The sequence below is a fragment of the Crinia signifera genome, chromosome 3 (assembly GCF_055691185.1).
Source record: "Crinia signifera chromosome 3, ASM5569118v1, whole genome shotgun sequence".
Lineage (NCBI taxonomy): Eukaryota > Metazoa > Chordata > Amphibia > Anura > Myobatrachidae > Crinia > Crinia signifera.
The window spans coordinates 262989947-263015468 of NC_139219.1; the positions used below are offsets into that span (position 1 = coordinate 262989947).

Genomic DNA, 25522 nt, shown 5'->3' on the forward strand with positions numbered 1-25522 from the left:
TTCTGCGGAGCCTTAAGAATTCTCCTTTAGGGATATTGGCAATTGTAGGTGGGAAATGTGCGCTTGAGTTATATAGCAGGCTGTTGGTTGAGGTAGTTTTTCGGAAGAGTTCCGTATTCACCATGTTCCTTTCACCTCTGTATATCCTTAGATCGAGGAAGGTTATACTGGAGCGGCTGTATTCAGATGTCAGTTTCAAGTTGAGTTGGTTATTGTTCAGGTGTTCCAGGAATTGATGTAGCTGTGCTTCGGAGCCCTTCCATATCATCAGAATGTCATCTATGTACCGCATCCATGCGGTTATGCATTCTTCATAGATGTGGTTATCTTCGTGAAAGACGAACTCCCGCTCCCACCATCCAAGGAAGAGGTTGGCGTATGTGGGGGCACAGGCCGCCCCCATCGCTGTCCCTCTCCCCTGGATGTAGAAGCGGTTGTTAAACGTGAAGTAATTTTTGTGTAGTACGAAATTCATTAATTGTATCAAAAAGTCCTGGAAGTCTCCATATTCTTCCATTTGTAGAAAGTATCTGACAGCTTCCAGGCCCAAGTCATGCCTTATGCAAGTATACAACGCTTCAACGTCCAGGCTCACTAGGATCTCTGTTTCATCTAGGCAGACATCATGTAATTTCCTTAGGACGTCCGCTGTGTCCTGTATGTAGGAGGGAAGGGCCGTGACATGTTGGCGCAGGTGTGTATCTAAGAAGATGCATGCCTTTTCAATGAGTGCTCCATTTCCCGACACTATCGGGCGTCCTGGTGGTTCAGTAATGTGTTTATGGACTTTCGGTAGTAAATAGAAAGTCGCTGTGCGGGGATTTGGGTTTGCCAGGAATTGATGTTCTGTTTTTGTGATGGTCCCGTTCATTAATGCATCATGGATGATTCTGTCGTATTGTGCTTTGAAATTCGAGGTTGGATCAAAAAGTGTCTTCGTATAGCACGTGGTGTCATCTAGCTGTCTATTAACCTCTTTCAAGTATAAATTGGTCGGCCACAGAACTATATTCCCCCCCTTATCGGAGGGTTTGATCTCTACATCCGTCCACTGCTTAATTTCCTGGATTGCTTGATGTTCTTGTTTGGTGATGTTTCTGCTGTATCTGGTGTATTTCTTCTTTTCATGTAATTTGTCCAGGTCCCTTGAGACCAAATTTGTGAACACTTTCACCTCTGGGCATATATTGATAGGTGGAAAAAAGCAGGATCGTTTCTTACACAGTGGCCTTGTGGTTGATTCTGGGGGTTCAGTATTGCCTTCCAACTCTTCCAGAGCCCGGATGGCTTCCTGTTCTTGTTCCGACCAGATATCTGTTGGTAGGGACCCATCTTTTTTGGCATAGAATTTTGTGAGTAGCAGCTTCCGACTAAAAAGTTGGAGATTGGTTTCCCATTGGAAACGGTCGAAAGTGCTTGTGGGGCAGAAAGTTAATCCTTTCTGTAGCACATTCCTCTGTGCATCTGATAGTTCATGTTGAGATAGGTTTAATATCTGTAGTTTGGATACTTCGGATTCTCTGCTTCCCTGCCCCTCAGAGGGTAGCGGTTCGGTGTCCGTGGTTCCCATCTGGTAAAGTCCCTCCTTCTTCTTCTTTTTGGCACGTCTTGTTTTTCTTTTGGACCCCTGTTTCCCCGGCCAAAGTCTAAAAAATGGCTCGAAGCTGAGTAGTCTGTAGGTTGGTGGTATTGACCTTGATTGCTGGGTGGCCTATAAGTTGGCTCGTCCCCTCGATGGGAGTTGTCGTCACTCAGATCGTCTGCACTTGAGAAGTCGGTTTCCGATGTTGATGGTTGGTATCTTGGTGTCCCTCGGTTATAGTTTCTTCTTCCCCAGTGGAAAACGTGCCCTGTCTGGAAATCGGTCTGGTCTCTGTAGAACTTGCTCTTCTTACGTTCTATAATTGTTTTCTCGTATTCCTCCAGGTCTTTTTTGTTTTTCTCAAACTGTTGTTGGAATGCAGGGGACTGTTCCCAGGGTTCTAGTTTCTTACCTAGGGCTTCAATATCTTTTGAGATGGCTTCCAACGTTAGGTGATTGTGTTGAATGAGTATGCCCATCAATTCTTGGGAACATTTAATTAAACTGTTTTCCCATTCCTTTTTAAGGTTTTCCGTACACAATTCAAAGGCTGGGAAAGTTTTTGGCCTGAGCCCTCTTGGTGTAATTTTCTGCCGGCAATAATTCTCAAGACTTGTCAAGTCCCAGTTGACCCTGGTTTGGCGTTGAAGTGTGTGTTTTAATTTGGTTAAATCTTCAGTCCAGTTGGACTCCGGGATGGTTTCACTAGTGGTGGTAGGAAAGATGTTATCCAAGTTGTCTGTCCTTCGTTTTTGTAGTAGTTCATTCTTTAGACTAAAACTCGACATTGAGACAGATTTTAGGGTGTTTGGCTTGAAAAAAGAAAGATCGATATATGAATGTTGTCAATTTTAAACCACTTTTTAATCTTTTATATTTATATTTATTAACAAATATTAATTCCTTTTCTAATTAAATAAATCTTTATTTATATTCCTATTACTAATATATTTTCATAGTAGTATAAAATGTGCTCTTCTCCTTCTCATTGTATAGTCCCCTATATTTATTCCATAATATTCATTCAATATGGGATCAAGTACCCAATTGATCAATTAATTCCTAAAAACGACCATGAAATCATTATGGCAGGGTAATACATACACCCCACATCGGGTAATTAAACCCCACCATCATTCAATCCAAGTTGTCTAAACTCCCATAATTAAGGCTATCATGCTACTTCAATAAAAGGCTATTAAAAAGCCTTAATAGACTAGATTAAACACCAAGAAAAAACGGCATACAATCTCAGCCACAGCTTCAGGCTAATCAGTGACCAGCACCCTCACATAGGCTAGCTGAGACATCAATCAAAACAAATGAGCGGTGATTGGATGAACTACGTACAAAAGTCAGGGCAAACTGCCCACAACCAAGATGGCGCATACTGATGAAGCCGATCCCGGCGAAACACGTGTCTAATTGACACCCCAGCGACAGCAGCAGCGGCGTTACCCAAACGGAGACCTTCCACTCTGCGACCCCCTACCAGCCGTACCTCAGACCCGCCCGGATACCAAGCTCTGACGCCCGGCGGCGTCCCAGGTACCAGTGTCCTCCATCTGCGTCTGGCAGAGGAGTGACACTTCTGTTTACTTAAAGGAACTGCTACAACTATACGTGTATACTAAGTAACCTGTGTATAGTTTAAATACTGTCAGCCAGTTCCTGCAGTGGCCAGCATCGGAGCTGAGCCACCAGTGGGGGCAGCATTGTAGCAACATTTGACTGTGGATACGGGTTAAACACAATTCAGTGCAATACAATTAACCATCCATATATAAGCAGACAGGTTATGTCTGGCACTGAGGTATTTAACTCTTTGTTGGAGCGGAAATATCTTGTGGGACAGCAATATTAACTGTGGATACTGGACCTAATTGCCTTTCTTGCTAAGAGGAATTGACTACCAAAAAACAAGTAGGCAGGCTATATCTGTTACTTAGGTACCTAACCCTCTAAACTCCGCAGATTTTTGAATAGCAGCCATAATTAATCCTAATTAACATCTATACCAAATAGGCAATTTTGCTTTTTGTATCACCTATTGCTACTACCTCCCCTTCCTACCTCTCCCTCCCCCTCTTTCTCCCCCCATTCCCTTCCCTCCTTATGTTTCTAATTCTTTTTCTCCCCTTGTAATGTCATTCTTGTAGCACTTATTGAAGAGATACATATTTAGCTGCTAATACATTGGTGACCACACAATTTCGGTATCCAGTCAGCTATTAATGCTCTAATCCACAGTTAACCAGGCAATTTCTACTCTGGGAAATAAAAACCTCAGAAAATACCACCATACCTCACTGGAAATGCCCAAACACGTTCCGAACTTGGAAGCAAAGCAGTGACGGGCCAGAAAAGTATTCTTGTGGGGGACCCCTGAAGAACATCTGGTGTGGTATAAATAGAGGTATCCCTAAGATAATTGCATTGGACACGCCTACTGCATGAGCAATACAAGCTGTGATAATACCAATATACTGTTGTTGGGGTAATCTACATCCCTACAGGTGATCCGAACCTGTAGGTGATAAAAACCATTCATTTTCGCCCATAATCACATTGTCCACATGTCAATGATGATAAGGACGTAGTGCGCTGAATGGAGAGTAAAGTGTGAAAAGTGAAAGGTGCCATCACACAACATTTTGTTACAAATTATATCTGTCATAACTGACATACTATTGGTACCCTTCTCTAACTCCTCATACTCTACCTTTTTTTACTATTGTTAACCTTGGTCAATATATATTAAAAAGATCGAAATAAAAGTTAAGTTTTAAATTAATTCCATATTTACCAAATACAAGAGTGCGCCCACAAAGCTCTTTTTCTGTCTTACGTTTGCCCTCTCTTGAGCAAACAAAAACCCACACTCAGTTGTTATACTGAAACTGTGGGCGCACCACCAATCCATGACTATCATAATTTAATTCAAATAGTCCTCATGTTGGTCATCAAAATGAAATAATAACCAATTATTCTATGTCAGTGCGGCTCCAACCCTACCCCACATTCCTAAAATATTTTGTGTAACATTAGGTGAGGAAGGGGGGGCTCTGCCTATTTGGTCAGTCCCAGGCCCCACAACTTCTGATGGTAGCCTTGGCTGCAGTAACATAACTGGGGCCCATTCTCTTTCTCAGCTCTTTTTCTCCTCAATATTGAACTGTCACATTTTAGGGGTTCTAGGCTGTAGGCCAATCCCCCATAGGTGCATGCCTGGCAGGAGTCAGTGCCAGTGTCATGCTTGTTCTCAGGAAGTTCTCTCCTACCATTATCCTGCGCTTGCGAGAGATCTATGACATATCAGCAAGCCGCATGAGGGCAAGCACGACTCAGCACATGTGTGTTTGCATGTAGCTAATATGTTGTCCTCTCTCCTAGAGGAAAGAGTAAACAAAATGTTATAACCTCAGATGCTTCAGGTTTTAGTTGTTGTCTGTAACTGAATCTACTTCTATTACTTGCATGTCTTTCTCCTACCATGAGCATGTGTTGGTGTTACATTTGTTAATTTATCTTTTTCTTGTTTTGCATAGTGAAGTTTCTTATTGTTCTGTTAGCAAACATGCATTGTATAACGGTATTTGTCATCTGATATATTCTATTTCTTTTTGGACCATTTAATAACCTCACTTTAATTTGTTCACCAGTGCACTTTGGTAGCCATCACCCAGCTTGATGAGTTGCCATTTCTGCCACTCCAATAATATATTAAAATGATATCAACTTAAAATGATTTCTTCTCATTTTCATTTTGGCTGTGGTCCTATTCCTGAGCTGATTGAAACACAAAGCCTATCCTGCCTCTTGTTGTGACTTATAGGAGACAGGACTGGTGCCCAGTTTAGTCAGACATGTGACAATTGGATAATTTCTGAAATGCCTGGGACCCATTCCTTCAGCACACACAAGTTTCTAGTCGTTATAAGCATGGACGGATTGGGGGGGTGGGCACCTGGGTGTGTGCCCCCCATGTAGTTTAGTGGAATTTTGTTTAAACTATTTTTTCATTTTTCCTGCTACCCCGGTCCTGTATATACACTGCTCAAAAAAATAGAGGGAACACTTAAACTCCAAGTCAATCACACGTCTGTGAAATCCAACTGTTCACTTAGGAAGCAACACTGATTGACCATCAATTCCACATGCTGTTCTGCAAATGGAATAGACAACAGGTGGAAATTATAGGCAATTAGCAAAACACCCTCAATAAAGGAGTTGTTCTGCAGGTGGTGACCACAGACCACTTCTCAGCTCCTATGCTTTTTGGACGATGTTTTGGTCACTTTTGAAAGCTGGCGGTGCTTTCACTCTAGTGGTAGCATGAGACGGGGTCTACAACCCACACAAGTGGCTCAGTTAGTGCAGATCATCCAGGATGGCACATCAATGCGAGCTGTGGCAAGAAGGTTTGCTGTAGTGTCCAGAGCATGGAGGCGCTACCAGGAGACAGGCCAGTACATCAGGAGACGTGGAGGAGGCCGTAGGAGGGCAACAACCCAGCAGCAGGACCACTACCTCCGCCTTGTGTGAGGAGAAACAGGAGGAGCACTGCCAGAGCCCTGCAAAATGACCTCCAGCAGGCCACAAATGTGCATGTCCCTACTCAAACGGTAAGAAACAGACTCCACAAGGGTGGTATGAGGGCCCGACGTCCACAGGTGGGGGTTGTGCTTACAGCGCAACACCGTGCAGGACGTTTGGCATTTGCCAGAGAACACCAAGATTGGCAAATTCGACACTGGCGCCCTGTGCTCTTCACAGATGAAAGCAGGTTCACACTGAGCACATGACAGATGTGACAGAGTCTGGAGATGCCAAGGAGAATGTTTTGCTGTCTGCAACATACTCCAGCATGACCAGTTTGACAGTCGGTCAGTAATGGTGTGGGGTGGCATTTCTTTGGGGGGCCGCACAGCCCTTCATGTGCTCGCCAGAGGTAGCCTGACTGCCATTAGGTACCAAGATGAGATCCTCAGACCCCTTGTGAGACCATATGCTGGTGCGGTTGGCCATGGGATCCTCCTAATGCCAGACAATGCTAGACCTCATGTGGCTGGAGTGTGTCAGCAGTTCCTGCAAGACAAAGGCATTGATGCTATGGACTGGCCTGTCCGTTCCCCAGGCCTGAATCCAATTGAGCACAACTGGGACATCATGTCTCGCTCCCTCCACCAATGCCACGTTGCACCAGACTGTGCAGGAGTTGGCGGATGCTTTAGTCCAGGTCTGGGAGGAGATCCCTCAGGAGACCATCTGCCACCTCATCAGGAGCATGCCCAGGCATTGTAGGGAGGTCATACAGGCAAGTGGAGGCCACACACACTACTGAGCCTCATTTTGACTTGTTTTAAGGACATTACATCAAAGGGCAGTATTCAATGAAAATATTCATGGCGTGCAGCGAATCCTGTTTAGGATTTGCTGCACAGTCACCGTGTTCCAGAGCCTCGCTGTCCCCAGTATTCAATGAGGCAGGTGCTCGCTGCCGCTGACCGCGAATTCGAACTCCTGCGGTGTACCCCACAGGGAGCCTGAGGACGGTGGCGGGCAGGGAGATGGAAGTCTCCCTGCCTTCCCCAGAACGTATGTGGGGGGGAGGTGGGCTCCCCGGGAGCCAGGCAGCACAGGCTGCCCCCCGGGAGAGCCAGCAGGGGACCAGGTATTCACTGCACCCGATCGTGCATATGTAATGATCGGGTGCAGTGAATATATGAATATCTAATGAGCGGCTCTCGGCTCCCGGCCCCCTGCTGGCTGCTCTGTGTAAAAAATAAATAAATATATAAAATATATATATATATATATATATAATTGAAAAAAGAGACTGGCACTCAGGGGTCTTGGTACAACACGTGTATTCACAACAAGTGAAAAAACATCCAACGTTTCGGGGCTGCGCCCCTTTGTCAAGGTGTATGTGGGATGCCCCTTCACAGAATAAAATTCCTGATTTTTTTACACCAAATGTAAAACAACAACAACTTTATTTTAAAAGTTCACTTTCCACTTCACCATGAAAAGATGGCGATTTGCTACACGGAGACACACGGCGAAAATCACTTAGAAAGACGGCGAGAAGTGCACGTTGAATAGGGTGATTCGCTTTCTGACCCAAAAAATCACCTTCCAACGCGAAAATAGCTCAAATTCGCCATGAAACAGGGCGAATTATCTTCATTGAATACTGCCCAAAGTTGGATCAGCCTGAAGTGTGTTTTTCCACTTTAATTTTGAGTGAACTCCAAATCCAGACCTCCATGGGTTAATAAATTGTATTTCCATTGATAATTATTGTGTGATTTTGTTGTCAGCACATTCAACTTTGTAATGAACAAAGTATTTAATAAGAATAGTTCATTCATTCAGATCTAGGATGTGTTATGCTAGTGTTCCCTTTATTTTTTGAGCAGTGTATAATAATAGGGCTGGCTGCTAGTAAGCCTGTAAGCCCGCCCTTGGTCGCCTGTGTGTGAAATGATTGGCCTGCCCTGCACACATGATCTGTGCATGGCAGAGGAGCCAATCCGCGGACGCCGCCTTCCCGCCAGACCCGCTGAAGCGCCAGCAGAGTGAAGACAGGCAGCACTGTCCTGGGAGCCGACACCTGTGGTGAGTGAGCAGCGCAGCACTGGCAGTGGGGTCTGTCTGCAGAGATGAGAGCTCTGCTGGCGCTTCCCAGTCCCTGCTGCATCAGTCACCTCACCGGCACCGCCCGCCCTGCTCTCACTCTGCACACTTCCGCGACCACTTTGTTCCCCAAACCCACCCGTTTGGCTACTGTAATGTGGGGTACACACGATTTGGCCCAAAACGAGCCAATTTAGATACAATCTCGACTGATTGTATGTAAATCGGCCGTGTTTTGGGACATTTCGCTGCCCTTTTAATGTGGTCCCAGACTGATGCCCGGCCCGCGGGTCGTTAGGTCTTTTCTGAGATCCTACCTGCTACAGGTAGGATCTCAGAAACTACCATTGTAGTGGGTGCGGGTCGTGATCACATCAGGAGCTTTTTCTGTGCCGGTCGGCGGCTCTGTCAGCTTGTGAGCGATCCCGCTCACGAGCAGGATCGTCCTGGTGTGTACCCAGCATAAGTGTACCTACCAACCCCAGCCCTCCACTGTGTTGGGAGGGAGTGGTGCACTGCTCACTTTAGTGTTGTCTGCTGGGCTGGCTTCTGCGGATCCATAGCGTGTGGCCTGGTGTGACGGGCCTGGGGAACAGTATGGCCTGGTGTTATGGGGGACAATGTGGGTTGGTGTGATGGGGGCAGTGTGGCCTGGTGTGATGGGCCTGGGGGACAGTATGGGGCAGGTGCAATGAGGACAGTGTGGGGCAGGTGCAATGGGGACAGGACAGGCATGCTGGTGTGATGGGGACAGTGTGGGGCAGGTGCAATGGTGACAGGACAGGCATGCTGTGTGATGGGGACAGTGTGGGGCAGGTGCAAAGGGGAGAGGGTGGGGCAGGTGCAATGGTGACAGTATGGGGACGGTGCATAGGGGACAGTGTGGTGCAGGTGCAATGGGGACAGGACAGGCATGCTGGTGTGATGGGGACACTACAGTGTGGGTCTGGTGTGATGTGGACACTACAGTGTGGGGCTGGTGTGATGGGGAACAGTGTGGGGCTGGTGTAATTTGGGACAGTGTGGGGCTGGTGTGATGGGGACAGTGTGAGGCAAGTGCAATGGGGTTAGGGTTTTTTCCCCTTGAGCTGCCGCCCGCCACCGTCGGGAACAAACAATAATCCGTATAGCATTATGTGAGTTTTGGCTTAATCTGTGTAGCTCTATGTGAACTTTGGCACAATCTGTTTGGCATTGTGTGTAAGGGGCAAGTTTAATGAGGTCTACTATTTGGTTGCATAATGTGTAGAAGTGGTATATGGTGTGGTATACTACACTCATGACCACGCCCCATTTTGAGTGGCCACAACCCCTTTTCCGGAGAGCGCGCGCCTTTGTCACGCGCATAAATACATTCCCCACTATTGACGCCAAGGTGGGCCTGTGTACTTTAAATGCCAGGACCTATTTTTAATCCCATTCCGGCCCTTGCTCTCCTTCTTTCTTTACGCTCTCTCAGCGTGCACACTGGCATCACGAACCCCCCCCTTTCTTGGTGCCCCCCTCTGTCATTTTCTCCTGGGTCCGCCCTTGATTATAAGTACAGTCATTATAAGAACAGATTAACAGACATTGGGTTTCTAGGGGTTACACAATTTATAATATCAGGAAATGCCCAAGGAGAGTATTTTTTTGTTATTTTTTTCATTGTCATCAAGTTCCATGTGTATAACTAGTCATGTTTGTTTTTAAATAATATTTTACATTTGAATAAATTACCTTTTCAGTACAGGTAGCTTCTCTGCTGTCCCTTATGGCAGGCATCTGCTTTTTTCCCTACCACCATCCCACATGACTATTAGTTGACATGAAGCTGTCTGGTATTGGACAGGCAACATCACATGGCTTTATAGCCAGAATGCCAGAACAACTGTCTAATTGCCCATATTACATTTTTAATTGTTTATCTCTCTGTTACATTGCATGTGAATAGATGGTCATATGCTTAATTTTACCTATCGGTCATACACACAGGAGAAACAAATGAGGAGAGAACATTCCGGAACTGGATGAATTCTCTAGGGGTGAATCCATATGTCAACCATATTTACAGGTACCTAATACGATTATTGTTCAGTAAAAATATTTCACTATGCATTTTTTAATATTAATATCTTTTACATACTTGTTCTGTACATATATCATACCGTCCAACATGACCCATTCCATTAGGTACAAAATGCTCTGTTCCTGGACTTCCCTGCCAGTGGCAGTTACAGTGGTGGGGCTCCAGCACAGTCCAATATTCAAAGAGGGAGGGACACATAAACTGTCAGTGAGTCCAGGACAGTGATGTTTGGGGTGGCAGTAGGTGTGGCTCCCCTTTTTGAATATTGGACTGTGCTGCAGGCTCACATCTGCAGCTGCCACTGACAAGGAAGTCCAGCAACAGAGCATGTAATTGGCCATGTTGGAGGCTATGCATATATTTATTTATTTATTTATTTACAGTTTCTTATATAGCGCAGCAGGTTCCGTTGCGCTTTACAATAGTAGACAGTAATAAGACAAACTGGGTAACAACAGACAGACTTAGAGGTAGGAGGGCCCTGCTGCAAGCTTACAATCTATAGGGATATAGGGGGGAAACATAAGGACAGGCACCAGTAATAGTATAGCAGTTACAAGTCCAGAAGGGAAGCTATATAATACATAAGTGCCTCGGAGGGTTATGCATGTAGAACTTAAATATGATAGGCTTGCCTGAAGAGGTGAGTTTTCAGGGAACGCTTGAAAGTTTGGAGACTGGTGGAGAGTCTTAATGTGCGTGGAAGGGCATTCCATAGGATGGGAGCAGCCCGATAAAAGTCCTGTAATAGTGAATGGGAGCTAGTGATCCGTGCAGAAGAGAGATGCAGATCTTGTGTAGAGCGTAGTGGTCGAGATGGGAGATATTTTGTGATAAGTGCAGAGATATATGCTGGTGCAGTATGGTTAATAGCTTTATAAGCAAGTAGAAGTGTTTTATATTGAATACGGTAATATACAGGCAACCATTGGAGGGACTGGCAAAGCGGATCAGCAGACGATGAGCGTCTTGCAAGGAAGATCCGCCTAGCAGCAGCATTTAAAATTGATTGCAGTGGTGAGAGTCTGTTCTTGGGAAGACCAGTTAGGAGACTATTGCAATAATCAATGCGGGATATAATGAGTGCATGGATAAGAGATTTGGTAGTGTCTTGTGTGAGATAGGGTCGTATTTTGGATATGTTTTTTAGATGCATGTAACATGATTTGGAGACAGATTGAATGTGGGGAAGAAAGGACAGTTCAGAGTCGAGGATGACCCCTAAGCAACGAGCTTGTGGGGTAGGGTAGATTATCGAGTTGTCAACAGTGATGGAGATGTCAGGATGGTAACTGTACTTAGTTGGCGGGAATATAAGTAATTCCGTTTTGGAAATATTGAGTTTGAGTTGGCGACAAGACATCCAAGATAAGATGGCAGAGAGACAATCAGAGACTCGACCCAAAACCACTGATGACAACTCTAGGGTTGATAGATAGATTTGAGTATCATCAGCATACAAGTGATACTGAAATCCGAAAGAGCTGATTAGTTTGCCAAGAGAGGAGGTATAGATTGAGAAAAGCAGAGGACCTAAGACTGAACCTTGCGGAACTCCGACTGACAGAGGTAATGAAGAGGAAGTAGTGTTAGAGAAGCGAACACTGAAAGAGCGATCAGATAGGTAAGATGTGAACCAGGAAAGGGCTGTATCAATAAGACCTAGGGAGTGTAGTGTTTGTAAGAGAAGAAAGTGATCGAGGGTGTCAAATGCAGCAGAAAGATCAAGAAACTAGTGAGTAATGGCCTTTAGACTTAGCCGTTACCAGATCATTCACCACTTTAGTCAGTGCTGTCTCAGTGGAGTGTTGAGAGCGAAAGCCGGACTGAAGTGGGTCTAATAGGGTGTTAGAGTTAAGAAAGTTTGTGAGGCGAGAGTAGACAAGTCTCTCCAGTAGCTTAGAGAGGCATGGGAGCTGAGATATAGGACGATAGTTAGAGAGTTAGGGTCAGAATTCTGTTTTTTAAGAATAGGAGTTATCACTGCATGTTTGAGCAGAGAAGGAAAAGTACCAGTAGTTAGAGAGAGATTGCAGATTTTAGTTAAGGTTGGAATAAGCACAAGAGATAGATTTTTAATGACTTGCGCAGGTATAGGATCGAGAGGAGAGGTAGTAGAGTAAGAGGATAAGAAGAGTGCGGATACTTCTTTTTCATTTGTGGACTCAAATGAAGAGAAAGTGCCAGAGTGTTCAGGTGGGAAAGAAAGAGGGTTAGAGGTTGTGGAAGAGCATACCATTTCATCTCGGATGTTATCAATCTTGTCCTTAAAGTAGGAGGCAAGTTCTTGTGCACTGATGGTAGACGGTGGGGGAGGAGGGGGAGGGTACAGAAGAGACTTAAAGGTGTTAAAAAGTCGCTTAGGGTTGGTGGCATGAGAAGAGATGAGAGATTGGTAGTATGTTTGTTTGGCAGTGTCCAAAGCATTGCTGTAGGAGTAGTAGCTAGTTTTATATGCGAGGAAATCAGTCATACTACGAGATTTGCGCCATTGGCGTTCTACTTTACGTGACTGATTTAGTAGTTGTCTTGTTGTTTTGGTGTGCCACGGTTGGCATCTAAGCCTACTTGGGGTGTAATGGGTAGCTGGAGCCATGTCATCAAGGGCTGTATATATTTGACATTAGAGATAAGTCATAAACTAACTTACAAGCCATGGTTCTGACCTGACTGTCTTTTCTATTCTAGTGACATGGGTGATGCCCTAGTGATCTTCCAGTTGTATGATCGGACACGAGTGCCTGTTGACTGGGGTCGTGTAAACAGGCCGCCATTTTCATCTCTTGGTGGGCATATGAGAAAGGTGTGTGTAAAGTAATGTGTTTGGAAAATGAGCCTACAGCCTACAAGGTTGCAGAATTGTAAATTTTCGGAGGGATGTGACGTAACATTTGTAAGGAACTATTAAATTTACTGTTACGGTGGCCGCCTGGGCGCTGGATGTAACTACCGGAGGCTGGAAGCTGGAGATCAGGCATGAGCCCATAGCCGGGACCACTGGTTAGGACGGCCACAGCGAAACCTACACTGACTCTATTAAGTCCCCCGGGCAGATGTCAAACCCCTGCAGGAACTAGGCTTCACCTGTGGCCGCCACGTTCGAAGGAGCGAGTTAGGCCCGCTCCAGCTCCGATGCAGCCAGGTCTTAAGGACGGACAAAGGGTGAGTGATCGTCAGGGGTTTACTCAAGAGGATGATCTGACTAACGGGCCTAACTAAGTAAGAGCCCCTATCTGCCGGCACCTGGCCAATGATGGGAGTGCGACCCAGTCGCAGGCATAAGAGACAGACTCAGGGAATCTCCAAACAACGGGTATAACACAGCACAGCGAATCCCCAAAGCAACCAAATAAAGAACGGGGAGCCCTGCCTAACAAGGAACTGGAATGACGGGCAGAGGGTAACAGAGAAATGTACACTGGAAACCACCAAAGAAATAGGCAGGCTAAGCCCACGGTGGGGCAAAGTCCAGAACCCCCAACTTAAACTACGGGCTGAGCAGCCCCGAAAACTAAAGAAATCAGCAAGCCGCCGAGTAAAAAGCAAGATAATACCAGGCTCCACTGGCGCACTTACCTGACCCACGGAAAGGAGGTCACAGTGGATCAGGGCCAGGCATGGAAGCAGAGCCGCAGACGTAATGGGACCCATAAGGAGACGAAGGAACTGGGAGCTGAGCTGTAGAGGATATATCCTGAGATCCAAACAGGAGACCGGAACAAGGGACCAGGTAGTGTAGCTGAGAGCTGACAGAGAGTTCCCTGCACAGGAAGCAGGAAATAAACACTGGTAACAGGAAGCTATCACTGGCAGGATTCCACAGGTTAGCATGCCTTATCAAGGCCTCAAGTGATTGATAACACCTGGTGGATATCCAGGCATCTCCCAAGCAAGTGCTAAATGAGCTAATTACCTCACAGCCTTGTGAATAATTGCTCACAGAATATTAAGCTGATGTGGCACAGACCTGCCACTGGAGGCCACCAGTGAGTCAAATGCCGAACACAAACTAAACAGAAAACCAAAGCAGACTGAACCATAAATCCTGATTCCCAACATTTACTTCCACCTTCAATTCCATTCCTCAACACAACTCCCCCCAAACTCCCCAATATGTGCAAATCAATGTATTGTCATCATGCTAACTCAGTGGATCTCTAACTCGGACCTCAAGACCCCACACAGTTCACATTTTCCATGTCACCCAACAGGTGCACTCATTACTTACTGACATGTTTTGAAAGATCCACAGGTGGAGCTAATGACTTCAATTGATTCTCTGAGACTTTGAGAACCTGTGCTCTAATTCATAGTAAATTGATTCATTCTACTCATTGTCTATTAAATACAGATATAAAGCAAGAGTCCTAGCTGCTGGAGACATCTGTAGCATACTGTTTGTCCACACCAAATGGGTGGGAAATTAGTGAAGCTAATGTGCATACAATGTAAACAGTAAAGTGTGAGGTGATGAAAGTTGTCAGAGACAAAATGGGTCACAAATAAAAAATCTGCCATAAATGCTGCATCCTGACAGTGGCTGCCATATCCACTCATAACTGTGTCTTTTTTTGCAGTTGAATGTAAAATCACTGCTATATGACATTGGCTTAATGTATGTCAATCTAAGGCTACTTTTACATGTCTCCTGTAGATTGAGAACTGTAATTATGCTGTAGAGCTGGGAAGGAACAAGGCAAGATTCTCTTTAGTGGGTATATGTGGTCATGACCTGCATGAAGGGAACCGGACACTCACTCTGGCCCTAGTCTGGCAGCTAATGAGGAGGTAAGTTTATGATACACAGTATAACTTTCCATGAAAAACATTCACCATTCATGTGTACACAATTCTCATGGCCATGGTGTTTCTGGCATTGCATAATAAGCATAATTGCTAATTGTCTCTTTAAAATCCCTATTGTCTCTTACACATAAGTGACTCAGCAAAAATGTAAGTCCATTTGCACAGATTCTGGGATGCAGTGACTGTACAGTATGTTTGGAACTGTAAGGTACTGTATGTTTTAAACTGTATGGTATGTTTGGAATTGTAAGATAGTGTATGTTTAGATCTGTGCGGTATGTTTGGAACTGTACGGCATGTTTGGAACTGTATGTTATGTTTGCAACTGTAAGGTATTGTATGTTTGGAACTGTAAGATATGTTTGGAACTGTACGGTATGTTTGCAACTGTACAGTATGTTTGCAACTGTAAGGTGTTGTATGTTTTTAATTGTCGGTATGCTTGCAACTGTAAGGTATGGTATGTTTGGAACTGTACGGTATGTTTGGAACTGTATGGTATGTTTGCAACTGTAAGGTGTATGTTTTTAATTGTCGGTATGCTTGCAACTGTAAGGTATGGTATGTTTGGAACTGTACGTTATGTTTGGAACTGTATGATATGTTTGCAACTTACGGTATGTTTGCAACTGTAAGGTATTGTGTGTTTGGAACTGTACGGTATTTTTGGAACTGTAAGATATTGTATGTTTGAAACTGTACAGTATTTTTGGAACTGTAAGGTATTGTATGTTTGGAACTACAGTATAAGGTATGTTTGGAACAGTAGGGTACTTTATATTTGGACTGGTAAGGTATGTTTGGAACTGTAAGTTACTTTATATTTGGAACTGTAAGGTATGTTTGGAACTGTAAAGTACTGTGTGTTTAAATCTGTGTGATATGTTTGGAAGAAAAAGTTTGTTATTCCAGCGAGTTGCGATTTGTCTTTTAACAAGATCCTGTGTTAGTAGCATAAGATGTTGAAGGACAATGGGAATAACACACACATAGTATGGAACTGTACAATATGTTTTCTTGCTGATATTTAAAATCAGTCTTAGGAAGGAGACATAGCTACAATAGATGGTTTTGTGCAGTATATATACCTCATTTTGTTGATATAACATTTCATCCAGATGGTAAGCAGTGTTCCCTCTACCTTCATCTGTGTCTGCATTCCAACATTCCATGTAAACCATCCTAATACAATTCTGTGGACTATGCGGGACCTGTATAAATAAAGTGTGATAACTAATCATTGTAAGAATAATCAAGTTGTTTTTATATGTTATGTCCAATTACAACTCAAGCAGCAGTGACAGCTACAGACTATAAAGAGGTTACTGTGCAGGAACCCACATTTGGAAACAAACTGCAGTGAAATTTGGCCTTAAGTGTTGGATTCCTCCCATATTATAACTAGTCTTAAGGCCTGTCTGATGGATGGGTGAAAGAATATGCTTATGCAATTCTCAAAAGTTTTGTATAGTGAAAATGTTTTAAATGGACCCTTATACAGTAGTCCTTTAACTCCTTTGGTGGTATGCCCAGAAATGTCTCGGGCTGAGACGCGCTGCAGGAACGGGCTCTCCCGAGAAATACACAAGCATGCCACTGTAAAGAAAGGGTGTGCCAGTGGTGCCTACAGCGGTTATTCACTGGCGCACCACCATCCCCCCTGTCGCTGATCCCACCCCCATTGCATCCCCGCCACCACCCCCATCACGATCCTACACGTCGATGCTCGGGGAGGATCGGGGCCACTCTGGGAGGACCGGGGTCACTCGGTGAGGATCAGGGTCATTCGGGAAGTTCGGCCGCACTCGGCCGTTCGAGTGTTCAGGCATCCAAAGACAGGGATGCCCAAACAGATGAACGACTGAGCGTCCAAACTCCCGAGGTGGTTCAGACTGGCGGCTGGTGGCATTTTTGGGCTCGCTAGGCAGTGAATGTACGCTGATTAGCAAGCTTTGCTTAATCAGGCCCTTTGTGTGTGTGCTGCATATTCATTTTCATCCAGCCCAAAATCAGGCCCTAGTGTATGATGTTTCATAAAATACAGATACGTTTTTGCACATTCAACTAAAACAGCTAGAGGGCGCTGCAGACTGGGGAACTTTAGTCATTTAAACACAATTTCAAATAAAAAAAGACAATTTACGTATGTATTATAGGATTTAAAAACATTTTAATACAGCAGAGGTTTGCTGCAAGCAGAAGTTACAAGCAAAATGACTACATAATCAAATAATATTTTAGTTGCTTGAAGAAATTTGAATTATTTCCCATGAAAAAAAACAAAACACACGTTTTAATTAAAACACACCACGACTAATCCATGTATAACAATGCTGCTAGCTCTGCTACTTCACATTAGATGGGTTATTCTGGTTGATTCAAATTCGCAGCCTTTGGAGTCCCTCAAACCCGCCTTGTGAATGGTTGGCTGGCGCCACCCATTCGCAAGCGCGATTTGCTCACAGGGCACACGAATGGGTGTTACACAGTAACACCCATTCGCAGGCCAGGGGGAACCTCCCACATCTTTTGATGGTCGCTGACCATCGAAAGATGTAGAAGGTACAGTACATGCATATATAAGGTTCTGAGCAACCGTACATATGCGTGTATGCTGGGAAGGAAATGGGCATGTCAGCTGCCCGCCCCCCGGATCCGCATCATGGCCTCATTAGCATGAGAACGCCCAGCATTCCCATATGCTAATGGGGCCGCACACCGCCCCACACACCTCTCCGCCCCCCTCCCCAGCCCACTGTACTAGGTGCGTGCACCAGGGGAACAGTCTGTTCACCGTGGGTGCACACACCCTGCGTATGCACATGCGCAGAAATGCGCATGCGCAGTACAAAAAACATTGGTCCCTGTGCAAACGGACCAGAATAAGGGCCCAGTTCTTTTCCATGCAAGCAGAATTCTAGGGTTGTGTTCAAAATAGAACACAGTGCACTGTGGCTAATGTAAGGCAAAAACCACAAAGTATTAATGGATGATATCAGTGCACACTTACTTGGAAATGGTGTTGGGTTGTTGTATGCCAAGTTACTTATCATTAGTCATATATACCGTATAGTTTATATGCAGCTCAATTAAATGTAAATACTGACCTGGAAATATTGTTTGACTATAGATACAGGTTGAAAATCCTTGATTAAACCTCTCAGACTTAGACTGTGCCTGAACTGTCATTACTGGCCAGATGTATCAAGCTTCAAAAAGTGATAAAATGGAGAATAAAAAACAGCCAGCCAATCAGCTTCTACCTGTCATGTTGTAGGCTGGGTTTGAAAGATGACAGGTAGGAGCTGATTGGCTGGTTGTTTATCACTCTCCAGTTTATCACTTTTTGAAGCTTGATACATCTGGCCCTATATCTCTTGATTTCTTTTGTTCATTGGGAATTTCGGACTATGAGGGATTTCCTAACCAATAAAATGTTTTATTCACAAAGTGATTGTCAGGAAGGGAATGATTGGGCGAGACTAGCAAAGCCTCCAATGGGCGCTTCCACGTATATCCTGCTGGCTGAGACATTTGCATATTTTTGCACAGTATCTGCATACAAAATCATCATAATTGGAGCTAAATATAACACTGCACAATAGTGACAACGGGTCTAATTCAGACCTGATCACAATGCTGCTTTATTTTTTAGCAAATGTACAAAACCATGCTGCTTCTGGGGCAGATGTAACATGTGCAGAGAGAGTTACATTTGGATGAGTTATTTTGTTTCTGTGCAGGGTAAATATTCACTGCTTTATTTTTTTACTGCAATTTAGACTTCAGCTTAAATACACCCCACTCAAATGTAACTCTCTTTGCACATGTTACATCTGCCCCACCTGCAGTGCACATGGTTTTGTCCTTTTGCTAAAAATGCTTTGCGATCAGGTCTGAATTAGGCCTAATATTTCCAATGTAGTTACTTCAGTATGACTTCAACATGCGGAGAATGAATATGATGTGTAAAACTCTAAAGATTTCAGTTCCAAGATGTATGACTTATCTTGATTTAGGGGTACTTTGGTTGAATATATAGGTTAGCAAAACTGAATACTGGACTATAAAGTTATTGATGTGCCTGACACCTATTCTCAGATAACCAGGGGGGGGGAGCGGGTACTAATTACCCGGGCTTGATGGAGGGGCCCGGTCCGACCCCACCCCATTCCTCCCTGGCAGCAGCCACCTCTACAGTATGTGGTGTGCTGACAGCAGGTTCTGCATGAGCGTCTCACTGACAGGCCACACCTCCCGCAATTAGGCCATGCCCCCCAAATTTTAGCGGGGCCCGACATACCTCTTGGCTGCCCTGGTAATACTACCTGAAAGACCTTGTGTCTTCCAAAGGATCCGGGAGAGTAGGCAAGTATGAGATACTATCAGGCTGTGTACATGGTCATCTACAGTATGTAAGGCATGGGCGATCAAGGCACTAAGCTTGTGTTCTACTGTAACTGACCAATGTGGCAGCAATTGTTTGTGGTTTATGGGAAAGGTATCCTCTATTTTGTTGCCTGGGCTGAATAGCAGGACTGGCACATGGAACGCCAGGTTAGAGTTTAGAGATATGCGGCGTACAGTATGTTTAACTGTTGTCTTCACATCATGATTTACCTTAACTCTGTTCTGTCCTAGGTACACATTAAATGTGTTATCTGACCTTGGAGAGGGGGAAAAGATTGATGACAGAACTATCATTAAGTGGGTAAATGAAACTCTAAGTAATGCAAACAAGAGCACATTCATCACCAGCTTCAAGGTAATACGTGTTTTGTTGGTAGTGCTATAAATCAGATATTTACGCATCACTGTATGACATTTTCATTGTGTTATGGGACTTTATCTTAGAAGTTCTCTTCTCCTTTCTTTGACATCTAATTGTTTGACATTGGCATCATCTCCACTTCTGTAAACTCGCACTTTCTATTGGAATTCATACTTGTCAGTCACCCGAATGACAGGCAGTCATATTGGGAGGCGTTTCCTCTATGCCTTGTCAGGGCAGACCTAGCCAGCTTCTATGGGCTGCATGAGTTGCAGCCCATAGAACCCAGGTGTTTGCACATATGCAGTACTGTCTGTTGCCACTAATACACATGAGCCTAGCCCAGTGTCTTTCAGTTACCTTATAAAAGTGCCAGGAAGTCAGAGCTTCCCCCACACTGTCTGGTTGTTATAGCGTGGTATGCTGGAGATCCTACTGCCTGAACCAGGCAGTCTGCCATATCTCTCTGCCATGTGCCATGCAGCCAGTGTCACCTGTGATAGCAGCAGCCATGTCTCCACAGTAGAGTTACCCTGCCAGCTTAAGTAGATTACGGCCCTGGTATTCCATACACCCACACTTGGCCAAGTCCTTTTAGAAGCAGGGCCAGAAAAGTGTCGGTGATCCTGATGGTCTCTCATTCCAACAAACGTCCTTAATGCTCTCCTATTTGTTACTGACTCCATTTGCTCTCATTTTCTAAAATCTTTTGCAATCATCCAATACTTACACTTAGAACTTCTCAGTACATTTATGCACTGTACGTTCTGACATTACATATTACATAAATACATAGATATATCCATCTTATAAAAAAAATATTTTCAGGGACACTGCAGGTAAACTAGAAGTTGTATTTTTTTTAAACGGATACATTACACAAACTTTAATGAGAATATTTTAGGGTTGATTCAGTAATTTAGTGTCAGGTACAGGGTGATCTTAACGCAGGGTTGCCTAACCTCCCGGAATGGCTGGGAGGCTCCCAAAAATCGGGTGGTCCTTCCGGCCCCCCGGAAAGGTGGGCAACCCTCCCGGATACCGGCGGCACCCCCGAATCTCCCTGGCTGCAGCAGTATATTACCGCAGGGGCTAAAGATGCAAATCGCACCCCTACACGTAGACCTGTGAATTGCGGAGACTTTAAAAGTAGGCAACCCCCGTCTTAACATGCAGACACACTGGGCAGATTTACAGGGCCTCACAAGATTAAGAGCCTCCAAGCAGGGTGGGTGGTGGTCACAAAATGAAAGAGATGAGGCAGCATTCTCTACCTGCCTGCAATCAGACATTGAATGGCTGTCAGCAAGTTGATTGATGGATGGCTGGAGTAATCCACCAGAGTGCTGACAGCCATTCACTGTATGGAAGCATGTGAAGAGACTGCGTGTGACCGCAGGAAGGAGGAACGTTTTTTATTGGTTCCCAAGAATAGCTATCTAGGGGCCCCTGTGCATTGCTTTCCTCAGGGCCTACATGACACCTTGTTCAGGTATATTTCCATTCTTGCAGATTTTATCCTGCAGTATATTGCTTCACCCTTCTGCCATTGCTTCTTAGCTATGCACTTATGTTATCAGGCAGTGTTTTCATCTTCTTTGCCCTTGAACTCTGCTGGCATCTCAGCAGCTGTGTAGGTTAGCATGAGGGCAGAGTGGAAGGGCCTGATTCAGACCTGACCGCTGGGATATGAATCTTCAGAGCCCAGCAATCAGGTAAATGCCGCCCTGACACAGCCTCCCCCCAGCCCCGCACATGGCTACAAATGTATTTGCAGCTGTGCACATGAGGGGAAAACCATTTGCAATCACTCACCATCAAACGGTTTTCCCCTGTTCACAGCGCAAAGTAATGGGCCCCATACATCAGCAAATAATTGGGACAATCCTCCGTTCTGGAGATGATTGTCACAATTCATCTTTAATGTGTGGGCTCCCCCTTTTGGCGATCCCGATTAAAAAATTAATAGGGATCGCCAATCAATTGCTGAATCAGATTTTTAAACATGTTTAAAAATCTGGTTTTATTGGAGTTTCATTTTTGTATGTGTGGGAAAAATCTGCCGGTCACTGAAACAAATTTGTAATGTGTGGGCAAGTCAAATACATTGAATAAACCTTTTATCTGGGGGGAAAATCACTGGATCTGAGAAGCAGTTAATTGTGATTGCTGATGTATGGGGGCCATAAGTCTAGACTTGCTCGGTGCTGCAATGGCCATGGGGAGATGGAGGTCACTGCTGATGTCAGCGGCCCTCCCTCCCTATGACTGGGCATGTCTGCATTTTTAGGTGGCACTCCTAGAAAACAGCAGGGGGGGGGGGGGAAGGGGGCTACAAACAATCCCCGGCTGTCCATCAACTTTAAAACAGCCAGCGATAGGTTTGTTTGTAAGGGGGCCCCAGGTATTTGCACAGCGCTCCGTGAGCATGTGCGGTCATTCGGTAGGTCTGAATCAGAGCTAAATTACCAGTTCAGCAGCATCCAGTTTGACCAGTGTTATATATATCTGTGGAGCAGGTACTATAGAGCTTACAAATCCTCATGGTGCAGTAGTGACAAGTCAAAGATACATATGACATGGGTAAAACCAGAAGCTGTGAACCACATAAACACTAACAGACAAATAAATGACATGTAACTGCATCTGTGTCACACAATTTAGCATACCTCTGAGTATTGGAAATATCGGTCAGCATCGAATACCACCTTAAATGGACAAGGGGTCATAAAGTGAGAAATATTAAAACTGATTGTGGAACGTATAACCCTTTGGATGCCCAAAAACTCCATCCTTAGTAGAAGGTACATCCTCTAGATCAGGGGTCCTCAAACTAATTTGCTCTGGGACCCCATCAGAAAATAAAAATAATGACAGAACCCCAGCAAGTAACTGCAGAAGGTCATCACATCACATGTGTAGTCAGCAGACAGCACATACACGGCAGCATTGTGGAGGCACAGAGTGATGGGAGGAGTCTAATATACCATAACCCATCACATCACATGTGTAGGCAGCAGACAGCACATACACGGCAGCATTGTGGAGGCACAGAGTGATGGGAGGAGTCTAATATACCATAACCCATCACATCACATGTGTAGCCAGCAGACAGCACATACACGGCAGCATTGTGGAGGCACAGAGTGATGGGAGGAGTCTAATATAACAGACAGTTCAACAGAGGTTTCAGACTCTTTGAATCACTGACTGAGATCAGCCTGATGGTCAGCAACATGGAGTCATGACCCCATGCTGAGAAGGTTGGGACCCACTTTGGGGTCAGGACCCACAGTTTGAGAGCCGATGTTCGACTCTTTCTATAGCCAGCAACTAGACTCTTGTTTTTGTATTCCAGCTGCAGAAAGCTTTCCCACATTTCCCTGCAGTTATTCTAAATTTGTTTCGCCTGTAATTTATGATTGTAATCTCTCCATAGATTTGCAATTATATTCAACTATGGGGTCATTCTATGAACCTTAATCTTTCTTTAATTACTTTTTGTTTGCCTTTGGGGTATGTTTACAGTTGTTTCTTGCTGAAAACAAATCAAATGGTTTTTCAGCTTATTTTTTCACTGACTCTGTGACAAAATGTTGTTGATATATTATTATTATTATTGTTATTATTATTATTGATTTGTAAGGGCCCAGAATGTGCCATAGTACTGGTTATTGGCATTACTACCAACTGTCCCGCTTTTTGCAGGAACATCCCACATCCCGCCCGGAGCTGGCAGTGTCCTGCGGTGAGAAGGGGGGGGGGGCATTTGGGAGTCCCCCCATGTCCTCCGTCTATTCCTGCAGCCTGATAGGCTGGGGACATAGCCAGCAGCTCCCAGATGCGCTAGCCATGCCCCCACAGTGGTGAAAATGGGTGTGTGGCCTTGTGGCAATAGGCCATGCCCCCTTGTGATGAGGCCACGCCCTTAAACTATTGGGCGCGTGCGGGATCCCTCTTTCCTCCACTTCAATGTTGGGAGGTATGCATTGGGGAAAACACTCCATACAGCATAACTCACAACATTTTCAGAAAGGAAGTCGGGACTCCTTTTGTGCTTTAGGTAAAAACATGAATCAGGCCCTTTATTACTGTGTAAGATCAAATGATGTATTCTTCATTACATATTCTTTAACGCTCTTATATAGCAAATAATCAGTCAGTTAAAGAAATGAATTGGGAAACTCCAGCCAGTCATTTTCTACACAATAGTAAATGACAGTAACATAACACTTAGCAGAAGCCTAATAAAGACAGTTTCCTCCTTTGTGTGACTATAAAACATGTTAATAGTTAATGTTGTGTTAATGTTCTGCTTTCAGGATAAGTCCATTAGCACCAGTCTGCCTGTGCTCGACTTAATTGATGCTATTGCACCTAAAGCTGTCAATGCTGATATGGTAAAAAGGGAAAATATTTCAGAAGCAGACAAACTGAACAATGCAAAGTAAGTGGTTTTATTTACTTATTCTCTGCTCCGGTGAGTAACAAATTACAAAGCGATCACTGGCGTGGTGTGACAGATGAGCTTGTGTAATGTCCTCTGCTTCTTCACACTATACTTGCAGTCAGTGGCGTAACAATGGAGGGCTGGGGGGGCCAGAGACCAAGCTAGCAATTCCCTGCACCCTCTCAGCTTTTTTAACTACCGGTACTAGCAGGATGGCAGTGCTACTGTCCCGTGCGCCAGAACTGCCACTGTGATTGTATGAGGCAGGTGATCCAGCTATTAATTTCCAATTCCTATCGGTCTCTCCTCCCCTCTCTTCTGGGGCTCAATGTCACTCTAGTGACCAGCCTCAGCGCGATATACAAAAGCGCCACCACCTTACGTGTCCAGCTTCCGGGGCTGATGACAGGAGGGAGACAATGCTTGCTGGATTGTGGAGACCTGGTGCTGTGCAGTGGTGCCTGAGACCCGGCACTGTGCAGTTGCGCCTGAGACCCCACGCTGCGCAATGGCACCTGAGACCTGGTGCTGTGAAGTGACGTGGTGGTGCAGAGACCCTGCACAGCAGAGATCGGGCAGTGTGTTGCGGTTTGGTGTGGAGACCCAGTGGTGCGTGCAGTGTGGAGACCTGGCAGGGTGAAGACTTGGTGGAGCTGGTGCAGTACTTGTCCAGGGTCAGTGGGTGGGGTGATGTACACAGTGGGACCATTAATGAGATCGGGTGGGTAATTAAAAGGTACAGGTAGCAGCACCTGTACTGGGTAAGGGGGGGGGGGGGGGGGGGTGTTAATATGTACATAGCAGCACCTGTAATGGGTGTGTGGGGGGGGGGGAGGGGGGGATTAAAAGGTACACAGAGGCACCTGTACACAGAGGCGTAACTAGAACTTTGTGGGCCCCATAGCAGAATTTATAATGGGGCCCCCCCCCTGCCCACATTATGCGACCCACCTCAGTGCCCGCCATTACACAACACAACGCAATGCCCATTACGCAACACAACGCAGTGGCCATTACACATTTTTGCGACACACTGCAACGCCCATTACACAATATGCAACACACCGTAATGCCCATTACGCAACACAACGCAGTGGCCATTACACATTATGTGACCCACCACAGTGCCCGACCCGCCATTACACATTATGCGACCCACATATGCAGAAAAATACAGTAATAAAATATATTGCCCAGTTCACC

General features: G+C 45.0%; 1 protein-coding gene and 1 pseudogene across 3 annotated transcripts in view; both read left to right on the forward strand.

The window, feature by feature from the left end:
• The window catches only part of PLS1 (plastin 1), a 132586-nt gene that overhangs the window by 102463 nt on the left and 4601 nt on the right, over positions 1 to 25522 (forward strand). For all 3 annotated transcript variants that reach the window (XM_083174763.1, XM_083174765.1, XM_083174764.1), the window contains 5 exons: positions 10199 to 10277; positions 12981 to 13095; positions 14947 to 15080; positions 19740 to 19863; positions 24192 to 24316. In XM_083174763.1, coding sequence (XP_083030889.1) covers positions 10199 to 10277; positions 12981 to 13095; positions 14947 to 15080; positions 19740 to 19863; positions 24192 to 24316 — 577 coding nt within the window. The remainder of the gene's footprint in view (positions 1 to 10198; positions 10278 to 12980; positions 13096 to 14946; positions 15081 to 19739; positions 19864 to 24191; positions 24317 to 25522) is intronic.
• Positions 3874 to 3993, forward strand: LOC146065295 (5S ribosomal RNA; annotated as a pseudogene).